Source organism: Lithobates pipiens, unplaced genomic scaffold, assembly GCF_037356315.1.
Source record: "Lithobates pipiens isolate NorthernLeopardFrog02 unplaced genomic scaffold, aLitPip1_a1.2 Scaffold_1, whole genome shotgun sequence".
NCBI classification, from domain to species: Eukaryota; Metazoa; Chordata; class Amphibia; order Anura; family Ranidae; genus Lithobates; species Lithobates pipiens.
Window position 1 is genome coordinate 84,910,515 of NW_027507685.1, and position 19,703 is coordinate 84,930,217.

At 46.0% G+C, this 19,703-nt stretch overlaps 1 protein-coding gene across 5 annotated transcripts in view; it reads right to left on the minus strand.

Moving 5' to 3' along the window:
* The window catches only part of SCAI (suppressor of cancer cell invasion), a 1,638,004-nt gene that overhangs the window by 1,066,780 nt on the left and 551,521 nt on the right, over positions 1-19,703 (minus strand). For all 5 annotated transcript variants that reach the window (XM_077463762.1, XM_077463684.1, XM_077463531.1 and 2 more), the window contains exon 5: positions 8,407-8,505. In XM_077463762.1, coding sequence (XP_077319888.1) covers positions 8,407-8,505 — 99 coding nt within the window. The remainder of the gene's footprint in view (positions 1-8,406; positions 8,506-19,703) is intronic.

Here is a 19,703-nt window from a genome sequence, read left to right on the forward strand (position 1 = left end):
GCCTGGCTACCCATGAAGCCTACCATAATTCCTTGCAGTCGTTGCAGGCACGAGTCCTGGCACAACTCCTTGCATTAGTTGCAGGCACGCATCCTAGCATTACATCTTGCAGTCATGGCAAGCACGCATCCTGGGTAACATCTTGCAATCATCACAAGCACGCATCCAAACATGCGTTCAAGCACAACTCCTGTAGTCTTCGCAGTGCACATGCGGTAACACGAATGGCTCACAGTCACTACGTATACATCTCCAGTGACAAACTCCCGGGCAATTGTCGCAAGCACATGTTTAAACACTACTTTAGTCACGCCAAGGCTCATGACTTAGCATAACTTCTTGCAATCATTCATTGGCAAGCACGTTCTCAGTGGCACACAAACTGGCTACACGTCATTTTCAGCAGCACTTAATTGGCCTCTCGTCTCCCGTGGCTTTCTTACAAACCATTCACTGTTGTCTGTCTATCCGTCTCTTCCTTAGGACAGTTGAGTTCAGCTTCCGTCCCGCACCAGGATCATGTTGTCACACGCAACTGGCTTCTTCCTGTAGCACGCCCAGGCTATTTCTAGCCAGCGTTCAACATTTCTTATCCTTACAGTGCACGGAGAGCCATCTGTCGTTACGGCCCATACAGCAAGATCCCCACCTCGGGGCATCCAGAGGCATCAGCCCATAGCCAACGGCAAACGCTCGCCATCACAACTGCCATCTTTAGGGGCATATTATATCCTCGCATATTCTCCAGTCTAGTCGTCCAAAAGACACCTACAGTCCCTACACGGCATGTTGAGTCGCTATGCGCATCATCCCTCAGGGTCGCGCCTTGTGTCACACTTAGTGGTTTTACTGTCCCTCTCACAGGATCCAGAGCAAGTCCTCAGCCTGGATCCCGCGGCAATAGCAGTCCTTGCTATGCGGGAGGAATTCCTATCGTCTGGGAATGGCGTCTCCCTGTTCATTCCCTCCGTGTCTTCCCTTTCGCCCCAGGTGATGACCGACGCAGCGGCCTCCACGGGCTTGCGGCTGTTTTTTGGCCACCTCCGGCTCGCAGCTCCCTGGCCTCCCCAGTTACTGGCAATTCCTGGCTGCGCCAAGGAGTCCTCTCGGTTGATTATGTCCTTCCTACGTCAACTGGTCCAGCTCTTGTTGTTGTTTCAGTTCAACATCTATTGTTCCTTTATCCACGGTAAGTTCAATCAGGCAGCGGACGCCCTCTCCCGCTGTAACCTTGTCTCTTTTCGATCAGGTACCCGGAGCCGGACCAACATCAGCAGCTATCCCGGACTGGTCTCAACTAACCCTGGATTAGCCCCTCACCTCCTAGCGGCTACCCAACTTATCGATTACTCCCTTTCCCGCAATACCCTCAAGGCCTATCAGTCAGCTTGGAGGGCCTTTAACCGCTTCATCACGTATCACAGCACAGTGACGTCCCGTGTCAAGCGAGTCGTAGCCTTCATTTCCTACTGCCACTCGCAGTTGGTGTTATCCGTTAATACGATCCGGCTATACCTGACCGGTGTACAACATTTCACGTCCCTCCAGGACCCTACCGTACCCTCCTTATTTTCTTACCGCACCGTTCGGGCTGTTATGCGCAGTGTCCAGAAGCGCCAGCCGATGGCCGGCACCAAACCACCGCCTTTCACAGGAGACGTTCTAGAACTATGTCAGATATCCTGGCCACTTCACCTTTCGGTCTCCACATGAGTGGCATTTACAAGCAGCCATACACCTGGCCTTCTACGGCTTCTTACGGCCAAGCCAGTTTACTTGTAGTAGCCTCACAGCACGCATGCTGTACAAGCACCACCTGGTCCGATACGAAGACCATTTCATCTTACACTTAGCAGTCTCCAAGACGCAGCAGCTTGGCTCGGGTATGGACATACACTTCTATAAAACCAACAACCGCTGGTGCCCGGTCACTGTTCTCATCCGCTTGTTGACCCTTTTGGCCAACCAACCAGGAACTGGCCCGCTTCTGCCTTTTCACACGAAACCTCTCGACGCAGCCCAGTTCATGGAGCATGTCAGGATACTCCTGGGCATCCTTCACCTCAATCCTGCTCACTACTCCGGACATTTATTCCGTATCAAAGCAGCTTCTACTGCCTCCCGCCAAGGGGTCCCGGTCCATGTTATCAAGAAATTGGGTAGATGGAAGTCCTCCTGTTTTGCCCGTTACATACCCAAACTGCAAATAGAGATGGCCCAGGCCTTTGTCAAACTCACCCAGTGACAGTCTTGTCTCAATAAAGTGCAACCCCTACCTGGATGTTTTGCCCCCTTATTTTGGCATACCGTACGTTAGACCAGGGCACACTTTCAGGTCCATTTCAAGGAAGCGAGTTTATGTTAACCTTGTTTGTCATCCTTATCCGTATCGGTCTGAGGGCTCTGGACCATAAATAGAAAGGCCAGTATGGTGGCCTGAAATTATGGGAGGAGCCCGGTGGAGTATTTAACCAGCCGTCCGCCCGTCTTCCTCGTCGGTTCCGGTGCGCGATACCCACCCACCCATCCCCTTTATCAGGGCATTTCTCTAAGCATACTCCTCAAGTGAGTACTCATTTCACCCATTTCATATTCATTTCATTTTAAGGTATACCCCCTTATTTTGGCATACCGTACGTTAGACCAGGGCACACTTTCAGGTCCATTTCAAGGAAGCGAGTTTATGTTAACCTTGTTTGTCATCCTTATCCGTATCGGTCTGAGGGCTCTGGACCATAAATATATATACATATACATACATACATACACGTGTTATATTTATTGTTTCCATTAGAGGTCACCGGTTGCACATATACTATTATTGTGGTTCATGCAATATTATTTGTGCTATATTTAACACTCCTATTAATTTTTTAGTTAGTGTTTATATTATCTAGTATTTGTTTAACTTTGCAAGAAGGGAAGCACTTCACATATATTTTCTTTTGTACTGAAGCTGTTGGGCCGCATACATTTACTTAGAATTATCTCCCTAAATGTAACTACTGTATGTTTTACTGAATTGCCCTAATTGGATAGCTGGTTTCTTTGAGGGATGACCTTTTTGTTAGCTCCTCCTCTGGGAAGGCCCCCCCCACTTGGCAAAGTCTACCCTCCAAATACTGGTGCGTTGTGGAGGTCTGGCACTACCTAAGCTGTTGTCTATTATCCGGCGGTCATCCTGGTTACAGTTAGATGGTGGTTTACACAATCTAAAATGCAGCAAATCTGTCCAGAAGTAGCACTTCTGGAACAAAGCAACTTGGTGTATAAAGGACCTAGGGCATATGCTTCCCTTCCATACCCTACTAGAGCTACGATTTGAATCTGGACTGTAGCTAGGAACCATTGTATGCAACCTAATCAGTCGTCCCTGTATCACCCTCTATGAGGTAATACTTTATGCCATTTAAGATTGTTTCCGGACCCCCAGGTGTGAGCTTGTTATGGAAAGGACTCTTATGCCGCGTACACACGATCAAACTATCCGGCTGACTTTTTTTTACCCAAAAGTCTGGCGGACTTAGAAAGTAGTTTTGACTCAATCCGGCCATTTGTGTGCTAGTCCGTCGGACTTTTGAAATGAACGGACTTTCCCGCGCACGGAGGAAAGTCCGTACATTTTGAACAAGGCAGCCCCCCCAAACCCAAAGCACCTTCCCTTCTTGTTCTTCCTTAAGATGTTGACTCGATGCGCTCTCTGGCCGCAATGACAGGGACATGGTGTGGGGCGACTTATATAGGGACATCGCCGGGTGATGTCCCCGCACCTTATGATAGCACAGTCCCAGAGGATGCTGGAACTGTGACAGCATAATGGGTGGGGACATCACCCGGTGATGTCCCTATATAAGTCGCCGCACACCGCGTCCCTGTCATTGCGGCCAGAGAGCGCATTGAGTCAACATCTCAAGGAAGAACAAGAAGAAGAGAAGGTGGCGGTGATAGAAGACCGGACCACTGCTTGTAAAAGAGCTGGAAGAAGGTGCGGAGGCCCGGCAAGAAGAATCAAAGAGGGGAACAAGACCCCCGAAGAGGAGGACAAGATCCCCGAAGTCGGAAGAAGACCCCCGGACAGCGGCGGCGGTGACGAAGAAGAAAGCCGGGCTCCTCCGCTAGTGAAAGAGCTAGTAAAAGAGCAGAAATTAGTGGAGGAGTCCGGTAAAAAGACCCCCCCAAGACGGAAGAAGACCCCCGGAGCTGTGCAATAAATCATTTTAAAAACGTGTTGTGTTTTATTTTTACACTTTTTTTTTCACAGGTGAATGGGTAGGGGTACATGGTACCCCAAAACTCATTCACATGGGGTGGGGGGCCGGGATCTGGGGGCCCCCTTATTAAAGGGGGCTCCCGGATTCCGATAAGCCCCCTGCCCGCAGACCCCGACAACCAACGGCCAGGGTTGTCGGCAAGAGGCCCTTGTCCTCATCAACATGGGGACAAGGTGCTTTGAGTTGGGGGGCCGCATGGCCCCCCTTCCCCAAAGCACCCCCCATGTTGAGGGCACGTGGCCTGGTACAGCTCAGGAGGGGGGACGCTCGCTCGTCCCCAACCCCTTTCCTGACCGGCCAGGCTGCATGCTCGGATAAGGGTCTTATATGGACCTTGGGGGGAACCTCCATGCCGTTTTTCGGTGCAGAGCTTCCCCTTTAAGTTCATACCAGGTAACAGGGCCAGCAACTAGTCAAAGGTGGTGACATTGACTTTCTTTGCTAGTCCCGGCTACCTGGAGCCGTGTTCAAAATGAACGGACTTACCTCCGTGTGTGGGCAAGTCCGTTCATTTCAAAAGTATGGCGGACTCCTGCCATAGTCCCGGTCGTGTGTGGGCAGGTCCGCTCATTCGGAAAGTCCAGCGGACTATCCGGCGGTTTGTCCACCAGATAGTCTAATCGTGTGTACGCGGCATTAGAGACATTATGCCCACAGGTACTTTATTATCTTTTCTGGATATTTCCTCTAAATAAAGATTGGCTAGATGTATGTACTTTTATTACCATCAATTGCATCATGCGACACAATTGCAATTCCCTATTCCCCCTTATTTGAAGGTTGACCCGATAGAGGACCTTCTCTTTCATGACTCCCTCTCTAAACCCCTGTCTTAACTCTATCCTGCTCTCCTCCTTGTGCAGTCTCCTAAAATGGACAGGTTGTGGGTGCAGTGGAGGAGGGATATTTCAACTTTGGACAGGGAGTCCTGGGAGAAATATTTTGAGAATAGCTTTAGGTTGGTTATTTCTTTGCAAAATAAATTGATTAATGTGAAATGATTGCATACAATAAAGTATATTACACATCCCAGAGACTGCACAGAATTTATTCACAAAGGTCTCCCGAATGTTCATGCTATCACTCGGGTGATGGAACCTATTATCACATGTTTTGGACTTATGCTAGAGTGGCCCATTTCTGGGCAGAAGTATTTGCATGTATCAATACCCGACTACAAATGTACTCAACACTCTCTCCTGAGCTTGCATTGTTGGGCATCCAGGAAGATGAACAGATTGCCTCGCTACACTAAAATACTGATTTCATACATACTGTATTATTCTAAGAACAAAGTACTTAGTAAATGAACCTCCCCCGCCTGCTATGGTAGCCTTATAAAATAGCTTTCTATTAATGCAGTGTTGTATAACTTGAGATACATGAATAGGGACTGCCCTAGGAAATATGACAAGATCTAATAGCCATGGACAACGCAATAAGTATTTTCTTTTCACGTTTACTAGCTGCATTAACCTACAGTTTTCATTGTAAATCTTCTGTGAGGGTCTCCTATTTATTTAGTTTTTTCTTGTTTTCCTTGCAAGCTACTCTAATCAGTTCTGAACTCTCTGCAGATTACATTTAATTACTATTGTCTCACAATGTTGCTAATAATTGGCATACAGTTTGCTGTCATTATGCCATTACAGTATCTCACAAACGTTATTTTATTATACCCTTTCAAGTGACAACACTGAAGAAATTACATTTTGCTACAATGTAAAGTAGTGAGTGTACAGCTTGTATAACAGTGTAAATTTGCTGTCCCCTCAAAATAAGCACACACAACCATTAATGTCAAAACCGCTGGCAACAAAAGTGAGTACACCCCTAGGTCAAAATGTCCAAATTGGGCCCAAAGTGTCAATATTTTGTTTAGCCACTATTTCCAGCACCGCCTTAACCCTCTTGGGCATGGCATTAACCATAGCTTCACAGGTTGTCACTGGAGTCCTCTTCCACTTCTCCATGATGACATCAAGGAACTGGTAGATGTTAGAGAACTTGTGCTCCTCCACCTTGCATTTGAGGATGCCCCACAGATGCTCAATAGGGTTTAGGTCTGGAGACATGCTTGGCCAGTCCATCAACTTTCTTTAGCAAGGCAGTGGTCATCATGGAGGTGTGTTTGGGGTCGTTATCTTGGAAGTACATGTTGGCCTTCATGGACTGTAGCACCCCAGTGCTGGCAGCACTAATGCAGACCAAGACCATGACACTCCCACCACCATGCTTGACTGTAGGCAAGACACACTTGTCTTTGTACTCCTCACATGGTTGCGGCCACACACGCTTGACACCATCTGAACCAAATAAGTTTATCTTGGTCTCATCAGACCACAGGACATGGTCCCAGTATGATCTGAGCACTGACAGGCTGAGCCTCCACCCCTTCAACCTTTGCAGCAATGCTGGCAGCACTCATATGTCTATTTCCCAAAGACAACCTCTGGATATTATGCTGTGCACATGCCCTCAACTCACTCACTCTTTGGTCGACCATGGCAAGGCCTGTTCTGAGTGGAACCTCTCTTGTTAAACCGCTGTATTGTCTTGGAAACCATGCTGCAGCTCAGTGTAAGGTTCTTGGCAATCTTCTTATAGCCTAGGCCATCTTTATGTAGAGAATAAAATCTTTTTTTCAGATCCTCAGAGAGTGTTTTGCCATGAGGTGCCATGTTGAACTTCCAGTGATCAGTATGCGAGAGTGAGAGCGATAACACCAAATTTAACATACCTGCTCCCCAATCACATTTGGACATTTTTACTTAGGGGTGTACTCACTTTTGTTGCCAGTGGTTTAGACATTAATGGCTGTGTTGAGTTATTTTAAGGGGACTGCAAATTGACACTGTTATATAGGCTGTACACGCACTATGTTACATTGTAGCGAAGTGTAATTTCTTGAGCGTTGTCACAAGAAAAGATATAATAAAATATTTTCAAAAATGTGAGGGGTGTACTCACTTTTGTGAGATACTGTATGTCAATAAAGAGCAATTCTTGTCAAAAAAAAAAGTGTAACTGAGCCACGAAGTCAAATAAGGACAGCAATGAGTTTTTGTAATGTTTATATTGTAACATCAAGATTGGCATTCTCAAACTGGAACTAACAGCTTTTGTAATGTAACATTTTAAATGCAAATAAATATTATATTAGAAAATGCAAAGAAAAATGCAGTTTCCATAAACCTGCAATGTAGTGCAAAAATATGAATGGGCCCAATTTATTTGCATGTTTCTTGTGGTTCTCTTGCTGTGAATGACTGAATTTTACCACTGGTAACAGCTTAAAGTGGTTGTAAAGTGTTTTTTTTTTTTTTTACTTTTACCTACAGGTAAGTCTATAATAAGACTTACCTGTAGGTAAAAAAAAATCTCCTAAACCTATATGGTTTAGGAGCTATTCCCCTCGCAATGAGCTGCTGACTGCAGCGGCGCATGCGCATAGGGGATTTTCAGCTGAAAGCCCGGCAGACGCTAGACCTTGCCGAAAAGAAATCTCCCACGCGATGGCCGGAAGACACGCCAAGGGAACATGTCAGCTCCCTCGGCGTGGATCAGGCGAGATGTTGGGGCCTCGTTCTAAGGTAAGTATTTAATAATGAACTAGTATGCCTTTTCCCTTGAAGGTCTAAAAAAAAAAAAAAAAATGTCAGCGGGTTTACTCCCGCTTTAAATGTGACCATAGGCTCAAAAACTCAGAAAATAAGCATCTAGTATTTCCATAAGCAAACTACATCCTATGTAGTTTTCTCACCATGTTACCTTTATTAGGTGCACCAAAGAACAGAAAATGTTCATGATATATAAAAAATGATTTTAAAGATATATCTTTTAAAAAAAAAATAAAGGTGTCATACTTATGTATAACTTTAATTTTGCTCGTGTAAACATAGGTTTTTTTTTTTTTTTTTTTTTTTTATCAATTTACTCTACCACAGATTTTGCACATGACAAGTGATGATGTACCTGAATGCCACTGGATGCATAAAAACTTTTCTATTATTATTACAGAAGAAAGAAAGCTAAAATTATCTCACATGCTGAACATGAGCTATCACTTTTGACATTTAGGTTACAAAAACTGAAGACTGTACAAAGAAGAGGAAATTAGTAAGCAAAATCTCACCTGTCCTCTTTGGTGACTTGAGAATAATAGGAACGCTGTCGAATAGCAGAGTAGAATGAGAATGCTTCGTTAAGGTAGCTTGTCTCTGAGGTGCGAAGACTGTAGGAGAAAAATAAGCTCTTGCTACAGGATATAACTAAAATTAGTAATAACACTACATAACTTTACATAGCTGAACATGCAAAAATATAGTAATCCTTTATAAATGTGTAATATAAGTAAATAGAGTGAAAACAGTGCAGCACTAGTAATCAAATGTTGAGTCTTGACATATAAACATACTGTGATATACAAACTTAATCGTGATTAGCATATACAAAAAAACACTAACACCATCATCTGATTGTGTCTCTAAATAAAGTGCACTGTGCATATTGTAAATCAAAATTGGTAGTATATTTGCATTAGTGAATAATATGTATTGATGGGAGGGAATCCATGAGTGTAGGACTAAAGGAGTCACCGTCGAGGGGAGAAGATTAAATACGCTTACCAGAAGGTAGCATCAATCAGGCATGTGATATCAACGCTCTGAATAGCGAGTGGTGCAATTCCTCCTCCTCAGCTGAGCCACATCAGACCTCAACCCGGCATGTGAGAATATGGATCAGGATGGCTATGTTCCAGATGGTAAAAAACCTCCTTCTACCACAGAACCGTTTGGTAGGTTTATGGCTAACAAAATCCATAAAACACAGAAAGCCTCCACATTGTGAAAAAATTTATAGTTATGGGTTTATTTGGAATAAAAAGGCTTTACATAGATTTCAAGATGTATTGCATCAAGTAAAAAATGCATAAAGGGGCGTGGCTTGGACGGGACCCGCTGATGGCTGCTTGAGAGGAGAGCTCCCGCACCAAGGAGAAGAAACGCAGCTTCCCCAGAGGATATAAGATAGCAGCCACCATGGGCAGGTCGAATAGAAGCACCTCGACCCCCCGCCATGTGAAGGAACCTGTTAAGGACCCCGGGGCACATCTCTGCAACAATATCCCGGAGATTTTCCGCTCCCGCCCGGCAGGCCAACACGTGGAGACGCAGGCCTCCCAAGACGCGCAGGCCGCATCCCCGGCCTCGCGTAGATACGCCGCGGACCGGACGCCGGAACGTCCCGCAGCCCTGAGCCTCTTGGACCTCCAGCGAGATTTACAGAGTGTGGCCCTGGATATTAAACACACCCTGACATCCGCCATCGCTGAACTGAAAACGGATATCCACGCCATGAATCATCGCCTGGCGGTAGTAGAGGATACCTCCCAGCTACAAGCAGCAGCGATCAGGCAAGTACAGAGGTCTTATGATATGCAGCTGCCCCACATATTTGAGCTCCACCGTCAAGTGGAGGATTTAGACAACAGGGGGCGCAGACATAACCTTAGACTGAGAGGGGTTCCTGAGGGAGTAGATGCGGCCTCCATGCCACAGACTGTATGTGCCATTTTTAATGATCTGCTGGACCGGCCTGCTGATTCCCCTATAGAAATGGAACGTATTCACCGCGCACTGAGACCCCCCCCCCCCCCCCCCCCAGGGACTCTGAACCTCCTAGAGACATTATCTGTTGTATTGTCAACTTCCCCCTTAAGGAAGAAATCCTTAGGAAGGCGAGAGAACGGGGACGCATTCTGTTCAATGGGTCAGAAGTAAAGCTTTTTCAGGACCTCTCACAAATAACTCTGCAGAACAGGCGCACCCTGCGCCCCCTGCTGGACATATTGCGCACACGCAACATCCAATACAGATGGAAGTTCCCATTTTGTCTATCTGCTACCTCCAGAGGACGCACTGCATTGCTCAGAACCCCGGAAGATCTGCCCACATTCTGTGAACAACTGGACATACCACTGGTAGACATACCGGAGTGGTGTGCCTTCTACTTCCCTACTGAGCCGTGGAAGTCAGTGGTTCTTAATGCATCGCCTAAGAGTCAACGACCGAGCTCCAGACGCCGCAGACTGGACCCCACCTCCCCTGGCGACCGCCAGTCCAGAAGGGATCTCTCTTCACGCAGCGCGCACCTTGCTGACACCCCAAGAAGGGATCGCCAGGATGCTTAAAGCTACCCTACCACCTTATTTAATGCTCCTGTTCACCAACTGAAGGCAACAACATTCTTCATCAGCTCCATCCCAAAAGAACGCCAGTTGTAGGAGCAACCTCCTCCCTCCCATTTTTCTCCCCCCCCCCCCTTTTTTTTTTTTCTCTTCTTCCCTCTCTCCAGATTCCTTTAGGCACGAACACCCGAGGTATTTCAACGTCTTACAAGAACTTCTTACGAGGATGAATCTTCTGGAACTTTCACTTTGGGAATCCCAGTCTACCCAGATCCAGTACCTTGTCTTTGGAACTCTGACGTAGGTGACTCTTCTGGGTCTTTCGCTTTGGGCATCCTAATCTACTTGGCTCCAGGTACTGTCAATGTTCTTGCACCCGCCTCCCTTGGGCCAGTTTATTACTTTAGGATCCTACCGTGCATTGAGACTTTACCGCCTCCCACTCTGTTTTCAAGACTGTCCTAATGTTAGCGTCAGTACGCTGAGACCCCCTCATCTGCTTACCACCCCCCTCCCCTCCCTCTCCCCTTCCCCCCGTCCCCCTCTCTCCTCCTCCCCCCCCTTTTTATTTTCTCCCCCCCCCTTTTATTTTGTTTTTTGTTGTTATTTATTTTTACCTGGCGTTGTTGTTTGGAGAACTGTGTTATTTCTCTAATGTATAACTGATCATTTATGTTGCTGTTATGTTTAGTTCACGCTTCGTTTCTCCCTTCATGTTTTTGGGATCTGCAACGGATGTGTGCCATGTTATAGTTGCTTCCTTGTGTTTGTTCCCGCTCTAAACTAGTAGCGTGCCTTTGGAACTCGATTTGTGATTCCCATGCTCCCATCCCTGTCCTGTGCACAAAACAGATTTTCTCATTTCCCTCATACTCGGCTGGCCTTGATCCCATGTTCCTACGATCCCTGCTCGCTACTTACCCCTGCTTAAGCTAATATAATAGGCAACAGCCGAAAGTGGTGCCTCGCACCCTGCCCTCCTGAGCAAGCCCCTGACCACTGCGCGTGCCTAGGTTTTGCCCTGCACGTCGCATACATTCCTCTGTCGCATCAATTTGCTCTCCTCGTTCTCCTTGGTGCTACTCCTCCGGTCCATTCCCAGGCTTACTGACTCCACACAGCTGGTCGTACGACCTGAGCTGACAGTCCGGCTTTCTCCCACTAGGTGGATAGGCATGCCTACATCCGCCTCCGGTGTAACCTCTATCAGGGATCTGCTTGGATTCCTGCCTACTTTTCTCCCCCTTCTGCTGTTACCTCTCCCCCCTCTCTGTCCTCTCTCTGATTTGCCCCCCCCTTCTTTTCCCCCCCTCTCTCCCACCTATCTATCTCCCTTTCCCCCCCCCCCCCCTCTTCTAACTGGGTCGCTCCTCTCCCTGTCCCCCCACTCTCGGGTCGTGCGACTGACCCCTACTAAATATAACGCTTTTATCATATCATTACCGCTTTTAGCGCCCTTGCTGTCCAGATCTCTCATCTCAATATAATGCAGAAGGATTCGGACATTCGGACGCGCCTCTCACTAAAATGCCTCTCCCTCAATGTGAAAGGCTTAAACCTCCCAGAAAAGAGATCACAACTCCTTTCAGCCCTCTCCAAACATAAGGCCCACTTCCTCATGCTTCAGGAAACACATTTCCGCTCGGACGCAATCCCTAAGCTGACGAACCATATATACAAACAAGCGCTTCACTCCACTAATCCAACCTCCAAGACAAAAGGGGTCTCTATCCTTATTTCCAAGTTTGCTGACTTCCAACTGACTGACTCCTTATATGACCAAGAAGGTAGATATGTCTTTATTAAGGGCATGTACGCTTCCAGACCTATTACGGTGGCCAACATTTATTGTCCGAATGAACACCAAGTGTCCTTCTTTAGAAAAACATGTGACCTTCTGTCCTCATTTAAGGAGGGAATTTTGATTTTAGGAGGTGACTTTAACGTCCCACTCAACCCGATCCTAGACTCCTCTACGGGCACTTCTGCACTCCCCTACCGCGCTTTGAGACAGATTAAGATTCAACTGCAGGGTCTGACTCTCCACGACACATGGCACACCCTGTTCCCGACTGACAAAGACTACACCTTTTTTTCCCACCCACACCAGAAATATTCGAGAATAGACTACCTTTTCCTCTCCCAGACTGACCTCTCTCTCCTTTCCAGAGCCACGATAGAGCCGATGTTCCTCTCCGATCACCATCCCATCACCATGACCCTCACTTTCCCTGACTCTAGACAGGTAACCAAAACCTGGCGGATGGACCCCTCTCTTTTAAAAGACCCGGCAAACGTTCAAAAATTAGAGGCCGAAATTTGCCTGTACTTCCAGGAAAACGTCTCCCCTGACGCCTCACCCGTCTCAATTTGGGAAGCACATAAGTGCGTTTTGAGGGGTGAGCTCATCTCTATGACTGCGAAAGCCAAAAGACAACGCCAAGACAGGATCACGTCCCTTATTAACATAATCCAGAGACTTGAAACGGCACATAAGCATTCGGCCTCGCAAGCTACCTTGCAAGACCTCCTGTGTGCACGGTCCTCCTTAATGGATGAATTGGGTAAACGCACTAGACGTAGATATGTCCTCCAGCAAAAAGTGTTCTATGAACACGGTAATAAAAGTGGGAGGCTATTGGCCCGTACGAGTCAAACGGCCAAGGCTTCATCCCTGATTCACACCCTTCGAGACGGCCAGGGCTCACTCCTTTCTAAAAACGAAGACATTGCGGCACACTTTGAAAACTTCTATGCTGCACTCTATAATCTACCGGACAATAACGTAGGGCCCCCTGACGCACCTGACCGCCTATCGCGCATTAGAGAATTCCTGGCCCAATATAGTCCCAAATCAATTACCCCACAGCAGGCCGCGACCTTGGACCACCCACTCTCCCCCGAGGAATTGTCCCTCGCTATAAAGCAAATGAAACCAGGCAAAAGCCCGGGTCCTGACGGCTTTCCCCTTGCTTACTACAAGGTCTTCTCCGAAGTTCTCTCCCCCCGGCTCCTGTCAACCCTGAACTCCCTTACGGACCCGTCCACCTCTGCAGGGGATATGCTGGCAGCCCACATTGCCGTTATCCCTAAAGAGGGGAGGGATCCATCCCAGGTCTCTAACTACAGGCCTATCTCTCTACTGAACGTGGATCTTAAGCTCTATGCCAAGATGATCGCGAATAGACTTTCACCACTTGTCCCTGGCCTCGTCTCCCCTGACCAGGTGGGCTTTGTCCCGGGGAGGGAGGCCAGGGACAACACTATTCGAACACTAAATATTCAACACTGGCTTTCCACGAATAGGACTGAGGGATTCTTTCTTTCACTTGACGCGGAGAAGGCGTTTGACAGGGTGGCCTGGGATTATATGCGGGAGGTTCTGAGGACCATTGGCCTCCCCTCCCGTATGCTTGCCTATATTAATGCCCTATATACCAACCCTTCTGCAAGGGTGAAGGCAAACGGCCTCCTGTCAAACGCCTTCTCTATACGTAACGGCACCCGGCAGGGCTGCCCTCTCTCCCCCCTGATATTTGTCCTGACGTTGGAACCCTTTCTCAATAAATTACGGACCAACACAGACGTCCAAGGGGTCGTTATTAATCGCACAGAATACAAAATTGCCGCGTTCGCGGATGATATTTTACTATCTCTGCAGTCGCCCCGGACATCCTTACCTAACCTCTTAAAGGACATTAAGGATTTTGGTTCTTTATCCAATCTTAAAATCAATTACTCCAAATCCCACGCCCTGAACATTTTCTTACCCCCTCAGGAGGTATCCCATTGCCAAGCGTCCTTCCCCTTTCAATGGCAGAGAAATGCTATAACTTATCTTGGCATTCAAATAACCAAGGACCTGACTGAACTCTATGCCCACAACTTTCTGACAGCCCTGACTAGAATCCAAACGGACTTGAAAAATTGGTCCAACCTTAATGTCTCCTGGTTTGGCCGTTCTGCGCTAATTAAGATGATGGTTCTTCCGCGCATTCTGTACCTCCTCCAGACGATCCCAATTCATATCCCTCCATCCTTCTTCCTGACATACAAGAAGCTATGCTCCGCGTTCATCTGGAAAGGGAATGCCCCACGCATTAAATATTCTCTCCTGACTTGTCCTAAAACAAATGGCGGCATAGCCCTACCTGATCTCTATCATTATTACTTAGCATGCCATTTAACAAGACTGTTGGACTGGAAATTCCATAGGAAGGGTAAGATATGGGTGGACTTGGAGGGTTCCTTCTCGACTTACCCCTTACACACCCTACCTTGGCTTGTACAGACACATTGGCCCGTCTCCGTCAAGACGCACCCGCTCATCCACACTTCCCTGCTAGCCTTCAAGAAAGCAGTAACCTCTCACCAGATCTCCTCATACCTAGGCCCATTGACACCTCTGAGGGGAAACCCAGATTTCCTACCCGGTGAATCGGCAACATTCCTTTCGAGGGAATGGCCACATGCTGATGTCTTAGCACAGCACTTTTTTTCATAGAGGACGACTTTGATCCTATGACGCCCTTAAATCCATGTCTCGCACAGAGGAATTTCCTTTCTGGACCTACAGACAATCGGTGCATTTCTTCACTTCCAAGTCCCACACAGACGTTTGGACAAGACGACTTACCCCTTTCGAATCCCTTCACACCCAGGCCATGCCACAAAGACACCTCATATCCCTACTCTACTCTATCCTACAAGACAAAACACGTTCCCCACAGACGGAGTCCTCTAAAGTATCATGGGGTAGAGATCTACATATACAGTTTACAGAGGAAGACTGGAGTGCCATCGCCACGTATGCACACAAAGGGTCAATGAACGTCGCCATTCAAGAAAATGGCTACAAAATAATCACAAAATGGTACAGGACCCCTTCCCGCCTTCATAAATTCTCTCCCTCAGTCCCAAATGTCTGCTGGAGATGTAACAATGACGAAGGCTCTATGCTCCACATATGGTGGGATTGCGCTAAGCTCCAACCATTCTGGAAAGAGGTGCATTCCATAATATCGCAAGTCACTACTTATACACTTGATTTCAATGCTGGTCAGTACCTCCTTCACCACACCTCCTTGCCCAGACGAACGTATCACAAGTCCCTGGCCATGCACATGGTCAATGCGGCGAGACTGTGCATACCTGCGCTTTGGCGTTCCTCCCAGATTCCTACCATCAGAGATTGGCTGACAAGAGTTGCTAAAATTGAAGAGATAGAAGAGCTGATTTCTATTTCTCAGGACCGCACGCAGAAATTCTCCGCCACATGGGCCTGCTGGACGCACTTTAAGTCCACAGACAGATACAAGTCTTGCTTTCCACATTAATCACCCGAGTTGAATTCTGGTACTAACTGTATGATGAGCAGGGGCTGGGGAGAGGAGCGACCCCATCCCTATCCCCTCATTTCCCCCTCTGATCTTTCACCAACCCCCCCATAGCCCCCTCTGGCCCCTCTAGGCCCTCCCTTCCCTTCTGTATCCCCCCCCCTCCACTTTCACCCTTTCTCTACTCCTTCTTTACATCCCTCATAAGTATACTATGCCCCATTGGCACACTACCCAACACCGAGGCCCCCTACCTCTGTGTACCAAAGATACTAGGAGGCACTTAATGTTTTTACTCCTTTATACTCCGGGGGGCAAGTCCCCCGACCCTCGTCGGTCCCTGGGGGGACCCGATGAGGGGGGTCCCCATATTCATTGTTTGATATACACGCACTGCCACTCGCCCAAAGCCTCTTGACTTTATGTAACTGCTGGTAGTACATATGTTAGTTTTCTCTGTTTACTGACTTCTTAGGCTCATACATTCTGTATTCTATTTGTTCTTGCCTAATCAGCCATGTATCACTGTATGTAGACTTTATCAATATACCACAAAGTCATGGAAGCTGCTTTTGTTTACCCATGTACTGTGCTATGTATCTGTTTATGTTATGTACGAATAAAAAAATTATTTTTGAGGGAAAAAAAAAAAAATGCATAAAATTCAAGAAGGCATAATGCCATGGAAAGGACTCAAAACTGACATGTTTCATCTACAAAAACTTCAACGGGAGTTGAAGTCTTTGTAGACGAAACGCATCAGTTTGAGGAGTCCTTTTCATAATATGTTTATGTCAATTCTCAACTTTTGATTCCTAGCGCTACACTGTTTTCACTCTATTCATTCACACATTTTTTGTTAAGATTGTAGTGCTGGCTGTTATTGTTTATGTGTATAGTGCAGTATTTTTATATTAATTCCTAATATAAGTAAATGACAACTCATTTAAATTAATTTAAACTGGTTATAAATCTTCATTTTTTTTTATTATAAAAATGACAAACATGCATATACTTACCAGTTCTGTGCAGTGGTTTTGCACAGAGCAGCCCCGATCATCCTCTTCTCATGTCCCCCGCAGGTTCTCTAAGGGTGTAAAATGGTGATTTCACTTTCTTACTACCTATCACAGCTTCGGAGGCCTTGAAATACCAAGATAGCATAACCCCCCTCCCAGTGACCCCATTTTGGAAGACACCTGAAACTATGTGTTGAGAGGCATGTTGAGTCTATGTAATATTTTATATTTTGCCACAAGTTTTTGGAAAATTACAATCTTCTTTTTTGGCACAAAGTTGTCACTAAATTATATATTGCTTGAACATGCCATGGGTATATGTGGAATAACACCCCAAAATACATTCTGCTGCTTCTCCTAAATACGGGGATACCACGTGTGTGAGATGTCAAGATAGCACAAACCCCCCCATGACCCCAATTTTGGAAAGTAGACACCCCAAAGTATTTGCTAAGAGGCATGCTGAGTATTTTTCAGCTCTCATTTGTTTTGGAAAATGCAGAAAGAAAAGGATTTTTTATTCTTCAATTTTCAAAACTTTGTAACAAAAAGTGAGATCTGCAAAATACTCAACATGCCACTCAACACATAGCTTGGGGTGTCTACTTTCCAAAATGGGGTCATTTGGGGGGGGGGGGGGGGTTCTGCTATTTTGGCATATTGTGGCCTCCGAAACTGTGATAGGTAGCGAGGACGGGAAATTTACGCCCTTAGAAAACCTGAAGGGGGTGATTGCTTTTTGGGGTCCTGTACTCGGCTAGGCTCCCACAGAGTTTCACACCTGTTATCCCCATACTCAGAAGAAGCAGCAGAATGTATTTTGGGGTGTAATTTCACATATACCCATGGCATGTGTGAGCAATATATCATTCCAGTGACAACTTTGTGTAATTTTTTTTTTTTGTCATTTTTCATTAACTTATGACAAAAACTATTTAAATATTCAGTGTGCTCAACATGCCTCTCAGCAAATTCCTTGGAGTGTCTACTTTCCAAAAGGGGAGTCATGGGGGGGGGGGGGTTGTACTGCCCTGCCATTTTAGCACCTCAAGAATTGAGATAGGCAGTCAAACTAAAAGCTGCGTAAATTCCAGAAAATTAACCCTAGTTTGTAGACGCTATAACTTTTGCGCAAACCAATAAATGTACCCTTGAGTTTTTTGTTTTTTTTTACTCAAGACATGTGGCTGAATGGGTTTTGGCCTAAAATTGTTGTATTTTTTATATAACAAAAAGTAGAAAATACTTTATTTCAAAATGTTCCATCTTTTTTCATTTATATTGCAGAAAATAAAAGGTGAGCAAATACCACCAAAAGAAAGCTCTATTTGTAGGGAAAAAAGGATGTAAATTTAGTTTGGGTACAGCATTGCATGACTACACAAGTACCAGTTAAAGCAGCACATATCTTTTTCTTTGAAGTACATCAGGGGACAAAGAACCATAGAAGTTACTATGTGGGTTATAGGTCACCTTCTGGTGATGGACACTGGCATGCCCTAAATTAAAAAGTGCACTCCCTATATAACCCCTCCCACTACTGGGAGCACCTCAGTTTTGTAGCAAAGCAATATATGTGTACACCAAGAAGGGAGTGACCTCTGTGTCCCCTGATGTACTTCAAAGAAAAGGATTTTGCAGGTAAGCTGTTTTAAAAAAAATCCCATTTTCTTTTCATGCATCAGGGGGGACAGAGCCACAGTAGTTACTATGTGGGATGTCCCATAGCAATGCTAACTGAAGGGAGGGAGACACAATTGTAGGGCACCAAGAGACTAGAGGACTCATACTGTAGCCTACAGTACACCAAGCCCAAAGGCGATATCCTCATAATCTTTTACATCTACTTGATAGAATCTGGTAAATGTATGGATTGAAGACCAAGTTACGGCCCTTGCAGATCTGAGCCATGGCTTGGTAATGCACTGCCCAAGAGGCACTAACAGCCCTGGTGGTGATGAAAAGGAGGAACTTTCCTTTTTAAACCATAAGTTTGAACAATCACTTGTAACTATGTAACCTATTTAGAAATAGTAGATTCTGACGGAAACACAAACAAAAACATCTGTTTTATGAATTTAAGTGGTCACTTTCAATAGACCTTGACCGCTCTCACCACATCAAAAGAACATAGTAACCTTTCTTCCACAGAAACGAGGTTCTGGAAAAAAATTAAGGCAGAACAATATGCTGGTTTAAATGAAAACCCGATACTACATTCGGTAGGAATTCAGGATGAGGCCACAATATAACCTCATCCTTATGAACAACTATGTCTCTTTACAAGGAAGAGCAGCCAACTCTGATACTCTTTTTGCCGAAGATATGGCAATCAAGAAAAATTATTTTTCCCCATCAAGAGAACCAAGGGAATATCTCCATATTGACTCAAAGGGCTACTTCTGTAAGCTGACAAGACTAAAATTAAGTCCCAATGGTTCAGGGGTGAACTGGAGGATTAATCCACGTTACCCCCTGAATAAAGTTATGAACCAGAGAGTGAGAAGCAAGTAGAAACAAATGAAGCTGACAGCCCATGGTCTTATTATAGAATGTGGGTCTCAATAGGCAAACCGTTAAACTTGGCATTTGTAAGGAAGGATGGAAAACCGGATCTTGCAAAAGAAGGTCTGGCCACAGTGGTAGGGGCCAAGGGCCCCCTTCCACCATCTTTATGATCTTGGCAAACCATGATCTCCTGGGCCACAAGAATCACCTCCTTCCCTTCTTGCTTGATCCTGTGAAGAAGGCGCAGAAGCAGAACAGGAGGGAAAGCATAGATCAGTTAAAACTGATCCCATGGAAATACCAATGCATCTGTTTCATATGCCATTGTTGTTGAACCCGGACGCCAATAGACCAACGTCCGGAACTCCCCATCCTTGGC